The 19,603-nt window shown below is 47.0% G+C and overlaps 1 protein-coding gene across 17 annotated transcripts in view; it reads left to right on the forward strand.

Moving 5' to 3' along the window:
• LOC149355593 (bromodomain-containing protein 2-like) overlaps window positions 1–19,603 on the forward strand; it is a 94,084-nt gene that overhangs the window by 59,125 nt on the left and 15,356 nt on the right. For all 17 annotated transcript variants that reach the window (XM_089583924.1, XM_089583923.1, XM_089583919.1 and 14 more), the window contains 2 exons: window positions 15,600–15,935; window positions 17,419–17,586. In XM_089583924.1, the coding sequence (XP_089440050.1) occupies window positions 15,600–15,935; window positions 17,419–17,586 (504 nt within the window). The remainder of the gene's footprint in view (window positions 1–15,599; window positions 15,936–17,418; window positions 17,587–19,603) is intronic.

Here is a 19,603-nt window from a genome sequence, read left to right on the forward strand (position 1 = left end):
CTGTGGCTAGGGGTGTGTACGTCCGGGCGCGCTCCAGGGGGCTGACACTGACTGGCTCCTCTCTGCGTCTGCCACTGAGCGAGCTCTGTTCTCAGTTAGCGCACAACTCTCGTTGCTCTGGCTCGTGCTGGCTGCGCCAGGCCCGCTTCTTCTTCTTGAACGCGCACACTCTCTGGAGGGGTAGGCAAGAGCAGTCGGTGGGAGGTGCCATCCCTAGCACATTGTATAAATAGTCCGTTTATTTTTTTACTTTGAGATTTAATTTTATTCCTTTACCGAATACGCATGCAGCGGCGACTGCATGAGATTTTCATATCAGTGTGCTGAAACAGTATGTGTAGCCCGTCGTATGCGTACAAGATAGTGCAATTTTGATTTTAGGTTTTAGCTACACATAGCACGCTGTGCCCAGGCAGGGCAGCGCTGATTTTAGGTTGTGTCCTCTTTAATGGGGGACATGGGTCTTAGAGCATTTTTTTTATTTACTGACCAAATGCAATGAAATTGCACATACTTCTTCAGTTCTTTCTGCTGATTTCAAATATGCAATTTGTTTATTTCTAGGCCAATTAGTTCCTGAGATATTAATATATATCATGCCATTGTCTGCTCAAACAATAGAAAAAAAAATGGGCCACCAGAAATTTAATTTAATATGTGGGTAGATACTACAATGTGTGAGGAATGCAACGCTGGAAGCAGTTTTTAGTTTTTTGTCTGCGTGGACAAATGAGCTTAATAGTTAGTTCCATGTGTGTCGTGTTTTCTGGCACTGTATGTCTGGTTAACTCAATTGAAAACTAATTATTAAGCCCATTTGTCTACACGGAAAAAAAAACAAAACTGCTTCCAGCGTTGCATTCCTCACACATTGTAGTATCTACCCACATATTAAAATTAAATTTCTGGTGGCCCATTTTTTTCTATTGTTTGAGCAGACAATGGCATGATATTATTAATATCTCAGGAACTAATTGGCCTAGAATGAACATATTTCATATTTGAAATCAGCAGAAAAACTGAATAAGTCTGTATAGTTTCATTGCATTTGGTCAGTAAATAAAAAAATTAAGACCCATGTCCCCCCTTAACTGCTTTTTCTTTGGCTTAACGCACAAAGCTTTTTATTTTTTTGCGCACTGGAGCTTTATTTAGAGCGCACAGTTTTATCTGTTATTTTTTATTTAGACGTAATATAAGGAGGAGGCTGGTGGACAGAGCAGAGTGCGTGGGTGCAAGCCAGCTCGAGCCTTGCAGCTGTGCACCCAGGGAAGCAGAGCCACCAGGGGTGGAGAGACCCCCCTCTCTCCACCCCTGGTGGGAGCTGTCTACTGGGTGTGACTGCTGCCCCCTGGGCCCCTTGCACTGTGTCGTATGTGGCCATCAGTCTTTTATTTTGGGATAAAAAGCAACCATGTTGTAGGCAGTGCGCGGCCCATGGTGCAATGACTGTTTTGCTTGTCTGATTGTGTCCCTGCAGGATCACATTTTCTATGTCATCATTGCCTGTATTGTGTTGGCATCCTGTGCGTGTGTTGTCTTTATTTTTTTATATTCTTTTTCTTGGAGAGAGATGTCCTCATAGTGGTTTTTTTTCCTTTTGCTGCTTTTTATAAGAGGATCATTATGTGGGGGCAGCAGGCCATTTTAGTGTCAGCACTGTACAGACTTTGCAGGGCTCTGAGCCGTATTTTGGCAGCAGCTGCCATGGTCATTTTTAGATCGTCATAGACTGCGAGATCACGTATTTTGATCTAATGTCTGCATTATTTTTGTTCTGAGGGATGTACATTCATGCGAGAGAGCAAATGCCATAAACATCTTTCTGTCCACCCATGTTCGTGTGTGTGGGTGTTAATGATTTTCACACGTTTGTGTTCAATAAAAAGTGTGAAAGCTTGAATGCCAACACTCGCCAATCTAGCGAACAGACCCCCGCAAGAGCATTGAATAAAAGGATGCAAGATGGAACCTGTGGTATTGTGCTTTTGTTAATGCCACCTTTGTGAGGTGGTGTCCGCTGCAGCCGTGCATGCCACGGCTTGCGAGTGTTCAGGGCTGGCCTGACAATAGAACACTGCACTTGATTGGGCAAATGGATGTGCCTCTGCTGTTGCGCGCATTGCGGCTCCACTCTGTGTGTGTGCACTCGAGGCTCTGTGCTTGCGCGCGTGTCACCCCCATGTGTGGTGCATCCTCCCTTTTCGGCTGCTGCGCGCTAGCATGTGGGGGTGGAATCCAATGTCACGCTGTGCTCGGCTGACACAGGAGCCAAAGGGGGTTTTGGGTCTAATCCCCGAGGAGCATCTCTGACCTGGCCATGATTTGGCTGTGGTTGGGTGGTGCAGATTAAGGAAAAGCCTATATTTGGTGCCTGGTAATTGCAGGTATGGGACAGCGGCTATGGGAGAACGGTGTTCGTTGGCCGTCGGGTCTTGTGGATGCCACACTGGGCCTACCCTGCTGGTTTCAGTCAAATAGGAATGCTTTACAAAATGTAGAAAGGGCTGTTTCAGTCCTGTAGTTTGCATGCCATGCCAACACATGTGTGCCTAATAATGGAACACTAGCACACCCAGTGGCTGAAATCTAAACTGAGTTACCATTGGCACTGGCAAGCAACTGGCTAGTCGGTGGGAACTGCTGTAATCTCCCCGAGTCGGTGGCATTATTTTCTGGTCTTGTGGCTCCAGGAGGTCCAATTATTGTGCTTTCTGTCCCTTACTGTGCCACCCCTGGCAGAGCAACAGTGGGGAAAGCAGGGGGCACAGGTGCAGTCGCACGCCCGAGTAAACCTGCCACCTCTGTTGCCAGCAGCAGAAGGGGGGGTGATGGTGGGTGGGCACACAGGAGCTGGTATTGCGTAGAGTAGCGGGAAAGGGATTGCATATGAGGGCTTGTTTTACGTGTGCCTTCCAGTAAAGAACTACAGAGCATTGGCAGCTTGGGCAGTCGTTCAGATGAACCATGTTGAGGGTTCTGTTGACATTTCGATTAGGTTCAAGCGAACAGTAGACTGAAAGCAGTATGTGTTGACCAAAAAGAATTGCCAAACTATTTTGTCAGTGCTGAGCAAGCTAGCTTTGTTTTTGTTTGTTTTTTTAAATGTGAGGAACTTTTGAAAATGCATCTGTGTTTAATGCTCTGTTATTGGCTACATGTTCGCCGCTTTTATGCAGGTGAGCGAGCATGTAGTGCTGAACATTAATGTTTTGCCCTTTTCTGGTAGCGTTAAGCTTACAAGTTCCTTGGAAACCGCACACAGCATATTGTGCCTGCATATCTGCCTTGCAATGTTCATGTTTCAGCCCGAGCTGGACTTGTGGACATGGGCAGGGCTGAGGAACGTTATTGCTCTTAGTTTTGCTTTTTTTTATTCGTTTTGCATGATGCCAGGTTAAGTGAGCGAGTAACAGTTAACATAAAAACTCCCTCCTCCTCTATTCTGAGCTCTCTCGATAGGGAAAGGGCTTTGCCAGGTGAGGTCTGGTACTTGGATGTGCCAAGACTCCTCAGATGACAGGTTCTAGTGTTGGTGCTTAAAACTTGCGGAGAAGCTGCACTTCAGGGTTTTTCTTTGATTGCAGCTCTATGTGCAGTGCAATTTGTATTCGGTGGCAGCGTTGTTGTGACTATTTAGCCTGGGTTGAGAGCTATGCAACACTTAGATGAGCAGCCAAGTTAGGGGGTATTGAAATCTTTCTAACTTCATCACTTCCACCTGGGCTGGCCAGGTCGCCTAGTATGTAGAGAGATTTCAGAGGCTGTTGCATGGGGCAAAAAGTGCATTTATTTTATTGAGGGTAAAGGGCAATTCCTGCATGAAATAAGTGCCAGGCATCAGTAAGTACAGGTGCTTGGTTTGAAATTGATGGCTAATTTTAGCTGTGGAGAATATAAAGGGCTCTTTGCTGTGCAAATGAGGCTTTAAATTTCAGGAGCTTTCAAGGGAAATTTCCTTCTGATGTGTGTATTCCTTTGTATAGACATTTTGTTGCCGCCAGGCTTCACGGTAGCTAAATATTCATGGTCCACAGCTTTTAATAGCATTTTACTGTGTGCAATTATCCGCATAAGTTGTGGAAGCCTGTTTCTTGACTACTGGGAGGACAAGGTTAAGCTGCATCTTGGGGCAGTTGTGACTCGGTAATTCAAAATCCCATTGTGCTTGCTCAATATTTATTTGAGTTTACTGCCGCCACCACCCTCTGGCATGGGAGACCAGAGGTTTGGGGAGGCCGTGCATTAGACGTGTGCAGCCCAAGGGGGTCAGCTTCTAAGCAGTGTGGCGAGGCATCTACCGCCCCTGTAAGTGCTGAACTCTGTAGTGTAAGGAAAGTTCCTCTCACTTTTGACTGGAAATTCAAAACAGCCATGACACACGTGCAGCAGGCTTAGGCGTAGGCTTTTTTTTTTTTCCTGTGGTTTGGTTGGGGTACACCATGTGGGGTGGCTGTGGAAGACAATTTGTGTGTTGATAATTTGTGCTACTCCTGTTATTGGCGAACTTAATTGGGTGCAGTGGCTTTTTCCTGCCAGCACTGTGCCTTGTTGGTGACTATGCACACTGGCAGTGTGGTGGCTTGGCTGGGTGTGCATGGTGCAAAGCAGCACGGGGCCCCCAGTGGCATTGTAGTTCACTTCATTCTCTCGGCAAGGCTTCTCTAGGGGATTTGATTTTGGAGCCGGGCAGAGTAGCAGCAGTAGGGTGCAACTTGACAGGCAAAGACCCTGCTGTCATTTTTTGGGGATAAGTTCTTCTACAGGATGCAGCTCGTGGCTGCTGCTATAAAGGGCATTCAGCCGCGTTCTTCGAGATGCGACGCACGCGTGCCTTAAAGCTGGCATTTAAATGCCTTTCCAGGGAGCACTAATGAATCATTTTTGTAGATCAGGCCAATAGAAAAGCACTGATGGATTGCAGGCAGGTGGTTGCTTGAGTTATGCAAAAGGACTCTTGTAAACTCCATCCCAATAGTTGCTTGCAGCACTACCAAAGCTGGGATGAGTGCACAGGCAAAGTTCTGACGCTGCGGAAAGTAGTGCCAGTATAAAATAGGCATACGAGCATATGGGATAGCGTGCTTTAAAGTGCGGATGCACCAATCACTATTTCATATCGAGCCTTGATGTACACTCTCTTTAGGCATGCTATTTCCAGAGTTTAGCGTGTGCAACTCTTGTGTGTATGTTTACTGGCCATAAATGGGGCACCGGGGTTTCGCTTAGTCTCTTCTTGCCTATAACAAACATATGAGCGATCAACTTGCTTTATTTTTTTATTTAAAGATACGGTTTCTAGTCCAGATGGCGGCACTAGGGTGAGCTTATCGTCTCATCTGTGTGCATATGCTGCAGTAAAAGTGCAAATGTGACAAATGGCGTAATGTCCCACAAAATGTTTGCGGTTAGCCTTCGTAAGCGTCATACGTTTATGGTATGTAAACAGCATCTATTTATACTCTGGTACACTGTGAGCAGGTGACACGCATATGACTAGCGCGGAGGAACACATTTGGTGCGCACTCTCGATCGGCTGAAAAGGTCTCTGCCTTTTGTTGTGCTGCAAGTAGTTTAGGGCTGGAGTATAGAAAAAGTTTGATTCGCACTAGTGCACTTGCTATAGTAGGATACAACTTAAAACATTGGGCCACAGTCCGTGGCGTTCATGATGTAAAAAATAGCGCACAGGGAACACACGGGACGGAAAGTAAACGACGCAGACAAGCGCTAACTCGCAACTGAGGTTTATTGCTGACGCGCGCAATATAAGGTAGTCAGTTTAAAAACAAAAACAGCCACAAACAGTCCCTCCTCGAAAGACCAAATCAGAGGGGAAAAAAAAAAAAAATTGAAATTGAAGCATCGGGCGCCACTCATCACTGTGGAAGATCAGTTAAAAAACCGTTATCAAAAAAGGAATTCAATGCAACGCTGAGGCTAAAAAATCGATTTCACAGTCTGCCAAGTTAACAGAGGGCTCACTGATACATGGATTCAGACATTTCCTAATATGGTATGCCTCCATTATCTCGCGTACACGCTTATCTCGATGTCTGAAAAGTATGACGGTACTAGAAAAAATCGTTTGCAAATTTTCCCCTTCTGCTCTTCTTTTTTGCTACATTCCCGGCAATGCTCAGGAAGATTGCCATAATGATCTTTTTTTTTTTTGCCATAATGGCGTCCTGTGGATCACAACAGTAAATGGAAAAAGTTTTTTAATGTCTGACTTTATTAAACAAGCACGGTATCAAAATTCTAGAGCTTATAATTTTTGTCCTGTGATTAGCTTCTTGTTTAGGTAACAAAAGTTTTAAAATCGGGCTACTACTTTGTCGTGGAGGAATCGTGTTTGGCTGTCCTGAAAGCAGTATCCAAGTATAATTTCACTGTCGGAGATGAGAAAGAAAAGACTGACGATTTAGAGTGGTTAGGCCAGGTGAGAGTTTGGTGCGCCAGCATTTCAGTTCATTCTCTCATGCTTCTTCCTCCACCTTACATCATGGGTCCCTGGCAGTCTTCGTACCACTCCTGGCACATTTGTGCAGTGGTTAAGCGGTGCGCCCTGTGGTGAGCAGGTGCTGCCACCGGTGGGGCCTGTGAGACCCAGGTTCCTCTTTCTGAGCAGCCTCTCACGACCAGTCACCAATTGAACTACCGCCTGCCAGAGTGGCCAGGTTGTGATGATGTCCCGAGGTCACGTGACCTAGGTGGCCTACCTGCCAGCCAGCTCTTCAAGGTCACACCGGTGAAATCGGCAAGTGGGGGCTCTAGTACTAGCGCACTATGAAAAACCACAGAGAAGCAACCCAGGTGGCAGGTGGGCCACGTAGTTAACACGACCTTGTGACGTGCTTTGGTGCTAGCGCGCTGAAAGGTAGTACAGAAAAGGCGATGGGTTTTGCCACCAACTTCGAGGGGAAGGCCAGGCCAATACAGCATCATGTTGTCCACGGCGAGATCCTGGTGATGTCACCAGAGCCGTGAGGGCTACTTAGGCAGACCGCTCAGTGGGGTTGATCGTGTGCTCAGTCACAGAAGTGTTCCCACCAGGGGCGGAGAGGTCCACGTGTCCATTTTCACCGCCAGCACCCAGCTGAAGTGATGGTGCTAGAACAACACCGGTTCATCAACCTGATCAAAGGGTGGGAGCCTGATGATGGCACCTTGCTTTATTCACATGAGAAGCCCTTGGGGTGGGATGTGGATGTTGCCAGCTAGCAGAACCCTCTCCCCTGCTGAGCTGACAGAGCCACGGTGGCTCAGTGGCTACCGTGCTTAGTTGCTGACCCGAAAGACATGGGTTCAGTTCCGGCCATGCAAAATGCTAGAGGCCCATGTACTGTGCGATGTCGGTGCATGTGAAAACATCAGGTAGTCAAAATTATCTGTAGCTCTCCACTACAGCATCCCTTATAGCCTGAGTAACTTTAGGGCACTAAACCCCCAAAACCTAACTTGGGAACGAACAGTGATGTGTTGCCAGACGACACACTTGCACTGATGAGAGTTCATCCGCACTGCCTGTCCTGCTCCATTGCAGCCAGGTTCTGTTAGCTTATATTCTGTTCGTGTGCTTGCATTTGTCACCTACGGTTCTCTGGGTGTCATTTTTTCCCTGCGCCACCTGTAGGTTATGGCGCTAGACTGATGACCTGGAAGACGCAGGTTCAGTCGAATTTCAATGAAGGCGAAATTCTAGAGGCCCGTGTGCTGTGCGATGTCTCTGCACGTTGAAAGAACCCCAGGCGGTCGAAATTTCCGGAGCCCTTCACTACTGTGTGCCTCATAGCCTGAGTCGCTTTGGAACGGTAAACCTCCATAAACTAAAACCATGAGCTGTGTCATCAACGGGGGTCATTGTCAAGCTAGCAAAGCGAAAATGTGCAGACTGATGCTAGGCCCAGCTTCTAGAACTGGTCGCTGATGCGAGTAAACTTTATTTATAGTCTTTGAAGAGGAAGGCTCCCTTCTGGCTACTGTCGCTTGGTGGCCTTGGATCTCTTGGATCTCGGCGACCTGGTTAGCTCTCTGTGAGCAACTTTTGCTGCCACAGGTCCAAGCTGCGCAGTGCGGTCTCCCACTGCTCCTCTGTGGTTACTCCGCTGAAAAGGTTCTTACTGCAGGCCCACATGATGTGGTGGAGGTTAGCATACTCTCCGCAGCTTTTGCATTCTGCAGAGTATATATCTGTATAAATTTTGGTTGGGAGGGGGATATTCCATTCTGCTCCTTTGATAGAAAGTAGGGATTTCACTAAAGGTGAGTAGATGGTCCCTTTCTGAGCTGTCCCTGTGGTTTGGGAACGTGCCTGGTCCTGCCCGGATAGTTAGTTCTTCGGCTATGTTGTTGACCTTTTCGTTTCCTGGGAGGCCGCCTGAGTGTGCAGGGGTCCATATTATTTTGATTAGAGTTTCTGGGCAGTATTTGCTAATTAGTTTTCGGCCGGGAGGTGTACTCTGCCTTTTATAAAGTTATTTATCGCAGTTTTTGAGTCAGCTATAGCCACAACATATGCCTCATTGTGTCTGTACGCGGCAGCGTCAACCTGCACCATATTTGCCGCGCGGGCTTTCCGTCTGCTGATGTTGCGAAAGGGGTGCATGTTCTTTAGGAGGGTTGGTATTATGATACGTCCCCTTATTTCCCCATCAAGATCCATGATTTGAGGTGAGTTCTGCATGCATTTTACATTGACACTTTCTAGAATTTTTCTGCCGGCTGCAGTTTTTGGGGAGAGTCATGTTATCTGCCCTTGGTTGATCAGGATTGGGTTGCCCTGTGGCAGATTCAGTCGCTCTGGCATCGATTCAGCACCCCGGTCCAAATCGACCAGTGGAACACCCCACCAAGGCAGGAATGGTTTGGGCAGTGTCACCACACTGTTGTCAAAGGCGTGGTATTTCCGTCACATGATGCTCCACTGGCTAATTGGATGCTGACATCGCATAGCCGCAAACCCCCACTTTCTGCAAGTTATGGGTTAGAAGCATTGATCATGCTGGTTGCCACAGTACCAGTCGGTGCCACTGTGTTGGGGCCAATCTAGGCATGCAATGAGCGCTTCCATGAGAAAGGTTGTCTGCAGATTATTAACCGAAGTGCTGTTCAGAAACAGCCTGAGGGTGCCTGGGGCCCGTACAAGGCAGCAGCCTACAGAGTACCAGTGAATGACTTCATTTCACACCCAAATATTAATTATTTGAGCACAGATGTAAGGATTGGAAGCAAAACAGATTACAGATGGTTGAGAGATAATATTGGCGGTAATTGTTCTTGAACATAAAAATTTAAAGGACATCACCAGTTAGACATATAATTTGGCTTATGAATTAAGCCTGCGGAGCATTCTTACAAAGCCTTCCAGTGTAGACTGCTACAGTTGCTCAGTGGTTATGGCACTCGGCTGCTGACCCGAAAGACGCGGGTTCAATCCCGGCCACGGCGGTTGCAGTTTCGATGGGGGTGATATGCTAGAGGCCCTTGTACTGTGTGGTGTCAAGAACCCCAGGTGGTGGAAATTTCCGGAGCCCTTCACTACGGCGTCCCTCACAGCCTGAGTCGCTTTGGGATGTTAAACCCCGCCGAACCAAACCTTCCAATGTAGCTTCTGGCTTGTGCAAAGCACGGCTGGCATTGCTACATGCTCATTTGCTTGAAACTCGTGCTATATTGCAGGTATGCCCCCTTAACTTCTTTGCCCAAAGTACAAAAAAAGCAAACATTTGCTAGCGTGCTCTGAAATTTCCACCATAGTTCTTTGCATCATATGTGTGGACCCATGGAAGGTCACCCGAAAAAACCCTAGTTGCCGCAAGAAGCTTCCTGAGAAAGTGTTTAGGTGCGGGTGCACTGGCGGAAAACCACGTGCGGTGCGCTGGTGGCGGCAAGGTGCTTGCCTCGAAACCTGCCGCGCAACGAATGGGTCGAGGAGCCATTCTTCAGTGGCTTGCCGCTTGCCGTGAAGCAGGGAGACCAATCGGGGGCATCCGACTCGTGGGGAGCGTCATTGCCACCATTTCCTAATCGTGCTGGAATATCCCCTGATCAATGGGTCAGTTCGGCGTGAGATAATCTTAACACTAACTTGCAGCACTGTGCAAGCTGCAGGCTTTTCTCTATCAATCGGGAGAGGGCACAGGTCTTAGATGTGTTCTTGTGCACTGGTCTCCTTTTCATCTGCTTGTTGCAAGTTGATGGACTTCAAACACCACAGCATTTCAAAAAATGCAGTGACTGCAAATAGGAAGAAAACACTGCCTGTGAACCATGAGCACAGCCAACGTTAGCGCAGTGGTGGCATTGGGCTACCAAGAGCCTTTACCGGCACAGAGCAACTGTGCAGCGGAAATCGGAGGCTGCAGGGGCAGTGTAGTGTCCATGCCAGTACATATTCCGCCATGTGGTGCAGAGGAGGCGGATTGCTACAATCCTGGGTGACTGTTGGCGTTTCAGGTCTTTCTACAGCAGAAAGATCACCCACATTGTTAAAATGATTATATTTAAAGTATGTGGCTTTTGCGTACACAAGGAAATAGCCTAGCCAACATGGCGGCACTTGCTCCACAGTGAGATGGGGGGGGGGGGGGGGGATACAATATTATTTAATGACACTATTAACTGGGAATACATGGAAGAAAACTATATTTTAATGTTATTGCTCTTGAATAAAAAAAACTTGGCTTACGCATGCCACTCTCAATGCCACCTGTACATACTTTGGTGCTACCACCGAGGAGGGCAATTTTATGCTGGTACTATATTCCAGAATGCAAGAGCGTTAACTCTGCACGCTCTTAGCTTTGGCAGCCCTGCGCAAAACTTGAGATGGAGTAGAGTAGTGGAACAGGTGAACATTCGCACATGTGGACATAGCCCTCTCCCAGCACATTTTTTTTCCTCTGCTCTCTAGCATGACATATGCATTTTTATCTTGGACCACCGCCGATAATCGAGCTGTGTTTGCCACTAAAGTTCTCATGAGCTACCAGTTATTTCTTTTATAAAATTTGATACGCTATCTTTAGGAGAGTCAGAAGTTTAGATTGAAGCAGTTTTCCTGGAGACCCAAATCAGATGACTGCATGTTTGTTGGTGATGGGAGCTGATTGTATTGTTAGGATAGATTTCATTTGTAGTGAGACTGGTTAGAAGTCATCATCAGCTTGACTACACCCACTGCAGGGCAAAGGACTCTCCCATGTCTCTCCGATTAACCCTGCCCTTTGCCAGCTGCGGCCACTGTATCCCCGCAAAGTTCTTGGAAGTAACTGACATTAATAATGTGCTGTTGGAAACATCTCATTTGCCATGGTTGCATCCATTGCTGGGCTACGTCCTTTCCCAGTGATCTCCACTTAGATATGGCCACTCCGTCCTGACAAATCCCCAAATTTTGTCTGCCTCTCTTGGCTAGGCTTTCCATCCCTTTATGTCCTCTCTGTTACCCAAATGATGCATTGTATGCATAATCTGGTAGACCTAGCTTTGTGGTAGGAGGGAGCAGTGAAGTACTGGTTTTGTCAGTAATTTAAAATTATAAATCGAGAGCGAAAGTGTGGCCTGAGCTCACTGGTGGCAATGAGTAGACAAACTACACTTTATGAATAAGACTTGAGTCTTGCAGAATTTTGTTGAAAGAAACATCAGGTGTCTTAGTTTTTTTACGTGCAACTAGTCACCACTGCTTGCACAGTTTAACCTTTCTTTTTCATAAAAGGCAAACTGTCGCTTCGCTGACAGTGTTGCTGCCATTGGCTTCACTGCTACTAGTTGAGTATTGCAGATAGCTCTGACAGATACCACATTGAAAGAATAATGGACTCCACAATTGGCTGTGTGGTCTAGTCTCGGAGATCCGCAAACAAGCTCATCCTTACGTCATCACAGTTTTGTTGTGAAAACGGTGCCTGGCAGTGATATCTGTTTTTATTTTCACTGTATAAAAGATTGATTTTAGTGAATGTAGCCCAATTGCTTCATTAGAATGTGGTAATCAGTTTGTAAAGGTCAACTTCAGTTTGGTGTTAAGGCATGCAGTGCACTGTGCCTTGGCTCTGCCTTCTCCTCTTCATCATCAGCCTGACTACGTCCATTGCTGGACAGAGGTCTTTCCAGTGCCTCTCCTAATTAACCCTGTCCTGTGCCAGCTGTGGCCACCCTATCTCCGCAAACTTCTTAATCTCATCCGCCCACCTAACTTTCTGCCGCCTTCTGCTACGTTTGCCTTCTCTTGGAATCCAGTCTGCTACCCTTAATGACCATCGGTTATTTTGTTTTCACGTTACATGCCCTGCCCAAGCCTATTTTTCTCTTGCTTTCGACTAGGATACCATTAACCCGTGTTTGTTCCTTCACCCACTCCGCTCCATTCCGATCTCTTAACGTTACACCTATCGTTTTTCTTCCCATAGCTCGCTGCGTTGTTCTTAACTTAAGCTGAACCCTCTTTGTTAGCCTCCACGTTTCTGCCCCATAGGTGAGTACCGGTAGGATACAGCTGTTGTATACTTTTCTCTTGAGGGATATTGGTAAATTGCCATTCGTGATCTGAGAGAACCTGCCATATGCGCTCCACCCTATTCTCATTCTTCAGTTATTTCCCTCTTGTGATCCGGATCTGCGGTCACTATCTGCCCTACGTAGATGTATTCCCTTACCACTTCCAGCACCTCGCTACCAATTGTGAACTGCTGTTCCCTTGCTAGACTGTTGGACATTACCTTGATTTTCTGCATGTTAATTTTTAGACCCACTGTTCTGCTCTGCCTGTCTGACTCATTGATCATGCTTTGCAGTTCATGTCCCCAGTTATTTAGCAAGGCAGTGTCATTAGCTCATCACAGAATGCTAAGGCATTCTCCATTAACTCTTATCCCCAACTGTTCCCAATCCAGGCCTCTGAATACCTCCTGTAAACAGGCGGTGAGTAGCATTGGCGAGGTCGTGTCTCCCTGCCTGACATCCTTCCGTACTGGAATTTTATTGCTGACTTTTTGGAGGACTATGATGGCTGTGCAGTCGTTATAGATATCTTCCAGCACTTGTAGATAAGGCTCTTTTACACCCTGATTCCGCAGTGGCTGTATAACTGCCGAGTTTTTGACTGAGTCAGATGCTTTCTCGTAATCTATAAAGGTTATGTATAGGGGTTTGTTATACTTTGCGTATTCCTCTGTCACCCAATTCTCTTATCTTCTTCACTCGCCACTTAATCACCTGTGCTTAGGGAGCAACAAATATGGCGGCTGAATTTATGGAAACACTGTTGGGGGCCCAAGCATGAGTTTCCGCACTGCACAGCTGCATGCCATGGGGTTGATGGTAATGTGGCCCTGGCTACATGGGCTACTCAGGTTTTCACTGTTAGTCATTTGTGCCAGAAGAACAGTTGGCTGAACAGCTGGCGGCATACTATGTGTGGCAGAAACAGCAGTGACTAGATCAGAAATTTGTCATTCAGAATTGTAGGACAATGTGGTAAGAATAGAAAATTAGCAATTTTGTCGTTTTCGAGTAGGAAGACGTGGTATTTCTTTTTTTGGACGTCAGTCAGAGTGCGTCTAACATAAGTCTTTGTGGATCATGGAGCTGGCATCTGGGAGACATGATCGGAATATGAGGGGTCCTAGCTTGTGCACACTCGTTCCACCTTTGCAGTCTGCGTTGTGAACATTGTATTATCACATGTAATAAGCATACTCTTCTTGGGGTTGTAATTATTATGTATAGAAGACCTTGCAAACCATAAAAAATTTGCCCAGGCATAGCTTGGTTAAGCCAAGAATGCGTTGCATATTGCGCGGTCTTTTTGCGCGTGGTATTGCTTGGCGGCACTCGATTTTCTCAGCAGCTTTTCCTCCCTGACGTATGGATGGATGGATGGATAGATAGGAGCGCCCCCTTTGAAACGGGGCGGTGGCAAATGCCACCATGCTCAGCCGTCATTTTTATTTATTTATTAAATTTTTTTCCCTTTTTTTTTAACAGGGTTTAGTGACGTCACCAAACCACGTGACGTCACGTCACGTGGTTTGGTGGATGCCCGGCCGCGCCCAAGGGCTGAACTGAGTGATTGCAATATGCTACGCATAAAAGAAGTTTCCGGTGTGTACGATTGGCAGTTTGGCTGTACCATGGCAAGAAACTTAAGTTTTGCTGACAGGTAGGATAGGTTTTGCTACTTAGTTTGTTGTCATCCCTTTTCACTTGAAGGATGAGGGATGGGAGCAACAGCTAACCGCTACCTCCTGTCTTGCCATCTTCATTGTGCATGTCAATGTTGGAACAACGCTTCACCATAAGTATCTTTTGAATTTGTTACCAAGCACTAGTTGAATGTTGTCGTTAAGGCTGCACTTGTACCATTTTTGCGACGGTGGGTTTTCAATGGGAAGAATGTGTGGTGGTTGTAGAAGTAACTTTTCGGAGCATTTACGAAGAAACAAGCTCTCAACTTATTTACCGTTTCTTGTTGTCCGGGACGAGTGAAGAATCCACCTGGCCAGGGAACTTGCATGTTTCCTGTGGTGCATCATTTTTAGAACACTTTGGGAAAAAATTAACCAGATGAGTTTCATTGCTAGCACTGTAACTTACTTACATGCTTAAGAACCATCATTTGGATCGACTGAGGGCCTACTGCAGGATTGGGGCTATTATAGCTATTGCTATCGTGGCGCAGTGTTGGTAACACGTTACAAGTAACGGCATTACCGGTAACGCGTTACTTTTTTTTGGTAACTTAGTAACGTACTCGTTACCATTTCGGAACTGTAACGGGTAACGTACTTAGGTTAATGTTTTTCGGTAACATGAGGTGTCACGTTACTATTTACTTTTTTTCAATTATCCCCCTCTGCCTCTGTTTCAGAAAAAAAAAAAAACGCCGAAAATGATGTTGCAAATACACAAAATCTACAGGTGCTCTCGATGCCATTTAAGCATTGCTTTACTGCTACACAACTTCCGCGTAATTTCGTAAGCAGAAGCACACCAGAATTACAGTAAATTTGTTGAATTCACCTGTTTTCTTTGTGAAGTTGAAATTATGTGAAATATGAGCTTTATAAAATTGTTACCTTGAGTTCTTACATCGAAGACGCACTGATTAAAATTTATGGCCATGGAGTAATGGCAAAGCAACGTGTGGTACTTTTTTTCGGTAACGGGTTACTTTTTTTTGTAGGTAACGTAGGGCAGTAACGCGTTTTTTTTGTAGCGTAACGAGTAACGTATTTAGTTCCTTTTTTTTCGGTAACGCCTACAACACTGTCGTGGTGCTACAAGTTCTCCTGACTGTTGCACACGCTGCGTGTTGCGACTGGTCAGTGTCTTTTTGTAGCTAGCAATGTTACAAAATATAGTTGCATCGTGGGAGGGTACAGCGCAAACAAGACGAAGGACAAAGCAAGAGGACACGCAGACGAGCGCTCTTCTGTGTGTCCTCTTGCTTTGTCCTTCGTCTTGTTCGCGCTGTACCCTCCCACGATGTATTATTACAAACTCACCCAGCTATCCATCCTTCTTCAAAATGTAGTTGCCTTTTTTTTTTTTCTATACGTGGCAAGGTGTGTGAATTGGCCCCTTGTTTGCAGAACCCCTGGCCAAGAAAGCGAAGATGGACGCTGGTCAGGCTCCCACGCTGGAGCCCCAGAGCCTGCTGGGACCCTCCCTGCCGGGGGCCATGCCCTCGCTGACCCCCGTGGCCCCCAGGCAGCCAGTGGTGGGGATGCCTGCCTCTGTGGGCAGCAATGGTGCGCCCAACTACCAGCTGCACAGCCCTGGCCTGACGGTGGGCGGTCCACCACCACAGCCGTTTGCACCCGCCATGGTTCCCTTCCCGGGAATGCTGAGCACCTCCCAGGCGGCAGCCCCACTGCCAGACCCAGCCTTGACACAGGTGGCCTACGGGGCCCTAGCAGGCACCCACGGTGAGCGCCACCTGTGGTCGACTGGAGAACTCGTTCGGGACTGTGCAAGAAAACAGGCGGTTCTTAGGGGCCTTTGGCAAACAGGTTTTATTTAAAGCTGTGTGTAAACAACACTAGCATAACATATACCAAAATATAGCTAATAAAAAAAGAGATCTTTCAGTGTGAACTTTTGGAGCAAAAAAAGAAAAAGTTTAGAAACTGAGTATAAAAATAAAAACGATAATACAAAAATCTCATTATGTATAAGCCTGGCACAATGCCTCTTTTCTTAAGTGTGAGGATATGGCTCGCATATCTACTGTTAGTGCCCTCTTCAGCACCAGTGGCCCCCCATTCTGGTCTTTCAGAAGGGGGGCTTCACCTAAGATTCATGTGCCAGGTGACAAAAGTTTCATGCTGTTGACAAGCTCAAGTTGCAGGTCCAGGGGTATTTGTTTGTGTTTGTACAAATGGTTTCAATCACTTTTCAAGGTCTTTCCCCGCTTCTCAGTGCAATGCTCCCATCGTGGCCCAGGTGCACGCCGGGTGCCCGAAGCGGCGAAAACGCCATCCGCTTCTGCATCGGGGGAAGTTGGTCACCGCCATAGATGGTTGAAACCCTAACAAATAGATAATACAGCGAGCACGTGCGGTTAGCACGTGTAACCACTAACGAGCGAGCGAAATGTGAAAGTACCCTCACCTTCGAGCACTAGCTGAAGTTCCAGGCATGCTAATTGGCGCTTGAATCATCATCTTAACTGCCGCCGCGTTGGCTCAGTGGTTATGGTGCTCGGCTGCTGACCCGAAAGACGCGGGTTCGATCCCGGCCGCGGCGGTTGAATTTCCTTGGAGGAGAAATTCTAGAAGCCCATGTATTGTATGATGTCAGTGCACGTTAAAGAACCCCACGTGGTCGAAATTTCCGGAGCCCTCCACTACGGCGTCTCACATAGCCTTAGTCGTTTTGGGACAAACCCCATAAACCAAACCATCATCTTAACTGAATGCAGAGCTTGAGATGTCGTCTTCAAATTGTTCGCTACTGCTGTCGCCCAGGAAATCCGAAGTTGAAGCAGCGAAATCACATGAATCACACCGAATTCATTACACGAGCTGGACGCCATTTTTGTTGACCATCCGATAAATTTCTCCTACCTCACCGCCAGGCGAAAAAAAAGTTAACTGTACAGAAACCGAAAATGCAGTTGTCGTACTATCTGCACAGTAAGAATACATGTTCCAACACGGGGGAATCTCAGTCCTGTAACGCGTCGAAATCCTTGGATCATATGCGATCCATGGCCTGTGATGTGGTCCCGAAAGAGATTGGCTGGTTGCAAAAGCAGGCACCACATCTGGGGTTTAGAATGCACAACCCGAGCTTTTCATAAACGGACACTTTTTGGGCGTTGTCTTAGAGCTGCTGGTAATGTTTGAGCTGTATATGTTTTAGGGACTGTTTAAAACGGGGTGCTTGACAAGATAGTGCTCGTTGCAGGCACCCTGAGCACCCTGGGTGCTGCAAATGGAAGCGTGTCACAGGGGCGCCCTCCTGTGGTTGCCAGTCACACCAGCCTGCCGCAGCAACCCTCGCGGCCCACAGCCACAGCCACAGCTGCACCTGTCAAGAAGAACCCCCCGCCCAGGCCACCTGCCAATGCCACTGGTAAAGACATCTCTCTATGCACGCTGATCATCAGTTCTCCATTCTATGCACTGTTCTGACCCCTTGTCGCACCCAACTTACTGCATGATTAGCACGTGCTAAAGGAATCGAACAACGGCATGTAAAGTGGGACCCCAATCATGCGTCCTGCATTCATGCGACGGACTCGCATTTTACAACAAACTGGTCCGGCAAATTCCCCATAAGGATAATGCGTTACAAGCTTCGACTGTGTGACTGAAAATTATGCAAGCCCCCTTCATACAACAGCCGACCGTCCGAAATGAAGAGCAGGTAGAGAGAGCACTTTACTTGCAGACCTCGCGTCACCCCAAGGTGTTTCATTTCGGAGTCAAGACAGACGTGTGCATAGAACCAGTGCATGACAACCTGTAAAGACTTGTTTTGCCGATGGCTCAGACTCTGTGCGATTTTTTTTTTCCTGAATATTTAACTTTGCATAATTTTGATAGGTTGTTTAGGTGGGGGGTATTGCATTCATTATGTGAGTGAATGTAGTACAGGCTGTTGTTCGCTTTAGTGCAGGAAATCTGAAGGCATCATCACAAATACCGAGTACTGAGCTCACTCATATGAACCCTGGCCTCCATAATATCGGGAGGATGGCTGAGAAGGACAGGCGCTAAACAGCAGAGTCCACACGCAAGCGTGCCTCTACTGAAAACATCCATTGGGCGCTGAAAAAATGCCATTTTAGTCGGACCAAGCAGTCAGAGTACATGTCTGGTGGTTATTAGCCCCTAGGAGATGTAAACATCAAATTTTGAATAAATTATGCCTAGATTGTTAATCATTTCCTCGAATTGCAATTTTGTAGACCGGGCTGCTTTAGTTCGTCGATACCTCTGCACCTAGAATAGGTAGAGCTGTATTTTCTTTTGCTGCAGGTAGCTGGAGGTGCAGTGAGTGCAATGATTGAAGCAGAATTCTTCAGTTAAGGTTCAAAAATTTTTATTTTGCAAAGTTCACTGGAGCATGATAGGCACAACTTGAATGATGGTGTTCCAAGTGCTGCAAAATTGCTAATAAGGGTAAAATGAAAAAAAAAACCGCTTTGATCGTTCCGCTCTTTGCTCATTGTACTATGCCGCCATGCATTAGAAATAATTTTTTATGGAGCTATTTCTTCTGCACGGAAGTACGAATGAATAACGTACCGTATTTACTCGCGTAATAGGCGCACTTTTTTTTTTTTTTGAAAAATCCGGCTCTAAGTTCGGGGTGCGCCTATTACGCGGGGTAAAATTTCCGGAAATTTTTTGACTCGCAATGTTGAACATACCGCATAAACGCACCTGTGTACGGGCCGCACCGTTTTCCCTAAGGGAATATTAAAAAAAAAAAAGATCCGTGTAAGGGCCCCACCGAAACTTCCCACGACCCATGCAGGAATAGCCTTCAAAATGCCCGCACCATGGTCTTCGCGATCGGCTCGGGCTGTGAGCAACGGGCACTTGATCTCGGAGTCCTCACACACACACAGGAGCTTCAAGGTGCCGCGCATGGATGGCACCCGATACCAAGGTCATCATCGTCGTCAACTTTTTTCTCTGCCACGGGCTTTTGCCGTCCGTATAGGCAGCAGCATCACCAGCTCCAGTTTTTTTTGGCAGTCAAAGGCCTGGGATCTCTGGTAGCCTGTTGGTTCATCGTAGTTGTGGCTTTCGTGTGCTGCCGCCGAGCGTTGCTATTTTATCACGACGGGCAAGCACTTTAGTAGCTACACGGCTGGAAGTTTGCTGTAGAACACAGCCAGCGTGCGGCAGGCCGGAAATTCGATGTGGCCGAGAAGTGTCGTAGTTGTGACTGCGGTGTGCCAAATTTTTGTTTTCGACTCCCATCGCCGAGGTTTTCGTGGGCCTCAGCCGGGAAGGCTTTGGGCTGCACATAAAGCTTTCCAAACAGACGTTTAAAGTGAGCATCCCTGAAAACTGTGTGCGGCTGTTGCATGCGATGTTGTACCTGCTGTGGGTCCGCAGCAGCTGCGACGGCAGCA

This window comes from Amblyomma mixtum, chromosome 3 (assembly GCF_055824585.1).
Source record: "Amblyomma mixtum isolate Tamu chromosome 3, ASM5582458v1, whole genome shotgun sequence".
Classification (NCBI taxonomy): Eukaryota; Metazoa; Arthropoda; class Arachnida; order Ixodida; family Ixodidae; genus Amblyomma; species Amblyomma mixtum.